Genomic DNA, 1,949 nt, shown 5'->3' on the forward strand with positions numbered 1-1,949 from the left:
GCTTGGCAACCAACTCATATTTATGAGGATTGCAGTATCTGGGGTCATGTGATCAATGGGGATTCTTTTAACAATCCAGTTACTAATTTAACAATTGCAGTGATTCTCTTAACAACTGTGGGAACGAAGGAAGGAAGGAAGGAAGGAAGGAAGGAAGGAAGGAAGGAAGGAAGGAAGGAAGGAAGGAAGGAAGGAAGGATACAAGCAAGTCAGTTGCAAGCATGAACTGGTGCTGTCCTCAAACTTACATACTTCTGCAGCTGCACCTGAAGGTCCCAAGAAACTCTTGGACAGCTCTTTGACCCATGGGATGAACTTAGGCACCCCTCAGAGGGACCTTAGGGAGAACCCATCATGAGAACATCCACCTGCCTGGTTGCCAAAGGATGACCTGTGGTCCATCAGAGGAACTCAAGAGTAGCCCTCTGGAATAACCCCTAAGAAGTTCCTCAAAAGTCAGGAACCTCGACAACCTGACTCTCAAGATCTCAAGATCTCCAGCAGAAGGACCCATGGGAGATCACACTCACCGGGATGGCCGCTGAGGTCACTCCTCCCGCAAAGCCTGTGAGAAGCCTTCCGACCAGGAGCATCCAGACCTCCTGGGCGCTGGCCATGAGCAAGTACCCAATGGCAGAAGGGATGGCGGAGAACATGATGCTCAGCTTGCGCCCCAGGCGGTCGTTGAAGTACATGGTGCACAGCCCGCCTGCGGCTACTCCTAAGGTGAAGATGGACTAGAAGACAGAAAGAGAGGAAGGAGGTCAACAAAGAAGACCACACAATCACAACCAGTGCTTAGAAGGCAGCACTGTAGGCAAACTGTCCACTGCCAGGAGTTCGATCCTGACCAGCTCAAGGTTGACTCAGCCTTCCATCCTTCCAAGGTTGGTAAAATGAGGATTGTTGGGGGTCAAGATGCTGGCTCTGTAACCCGCTTAGAGAGGGCTGTGAAGCATCGTAAAGCGGTATATAAGTCTGAGTGCCATCGCTATAACAGCAGTTACAGGTAATCCTCAACTTATAATCACACAGTTCAAATTTACGACGGGCCTCGCCAGGGCGACTTACAACCCGTTTTTGGGAGTTGCGACAGCCACACAAACGGCCCACAGTCGTGTGATCAAATCTGGGGCACTTGGTAACCCCTTCACCATTGGCAGAGACCCAGGTCCACAATTTGCAATCTCTTTTTTTTTTTTTAGTCGTATGTACTTCCAGTTTCCAGCAAAGAACTTTGGGGTGGGGAATGGATTTGCTTAACTAACACCATGTGTGGTTAATATTGCTTAAGGTCTGTTGTTAAAAAAAAAAAAAGGGGGGGGGCGGTCACGAATCCGGTCGCTCGATTCCTCGATTTACCCCACTTACCCCAAACCAGGAAGCGGTAGCCCTGGTTAGTTGCAAGTTAGGAACTGGAGATTTCACCAAAGCTGGTATGACGGGCGAGGTGTACACTAACGCAAAGCCGAAACTGAAATTCCCCAACACTGCAGCGAAGCAGGCAAGGAGGAGACGCTGGTTTCTGAGTGTCCTGGGCAAAAGAGAGAAGGAAGAAGAGGAACCAAAGTGAGATCCATCTCAAAGGCTGAAGGGGAGCTGTGAACCGGAGAGAGACAGGTGTTTTTAAAGCTAGAATATAGAATAACAGAGCTGGAAGGGACCTTGGAGGTCTTCTAGTCCAACCCCCTGCTCAAGCAGGAGACCCTATACCATTTCAGACAAAGGGTTGTGCAGTCTCTTCTTAAAACCTTCCAGTGTTGGAGCATTCACAACTTGCTCCATTGATTAATTGTTCTCACTGTCAGGAAGTTTCTCCTTAGCTCCAGGTTGCTTCTCTCCTTGATTGGTTTCCATCCACTTTTTCTTGTCCTGCCTTCAGGGGCTTTGGAGAATAGCTTGACTCCCTCTTCTTTGGGGCAGCCCCTGAGATACTGGAAGACTGCTAT

At 49.2% G+C, this 1,949-nt stretch overlaps 1 protein-coding gene across 1 annotated transcript; it reads right to left on the reverse strand.

The window, feature by feature from the left end:
* Window positions 1-530: 530 nt before the first annotated feature.
* Window positions 531-1,534, reverse strand: LOC107301973 (solute carrier family 2, facilitated glucose transporter member 6-like; the record flags this gene model as incomplete). Its single annotated transcript, XM_015831116.1, has 2 exons — window positions 531-737; window positions 1,372-1,534. Coding segments are annotated over 2 exons (370 nt in total), but the record flags the coding sequence as incomplete, so codon positions are not given.
* Window positions 1,535-1,949: the final 415 nt, after the last annotated feature.

Source organism: Protobothrops mucrosquamatus, unplaced genomic scaffold (assembly GCF_001527695.2).
Source record: "Protobothrops mucrosquamatus isolate PMUCROS unplaced genomic scaffold, P.Mucros_1.0 scaffold21350, whole genome shotgun sequence".
In the NCBI taxonomy this organism is placed as follows: domain Eukaryota; kingdom Metazoa; phylum Chordata; class Lepidosauria; order Squamata; family Viperidae; genus Protobothrops; species Protobothrops mucrosquamatus.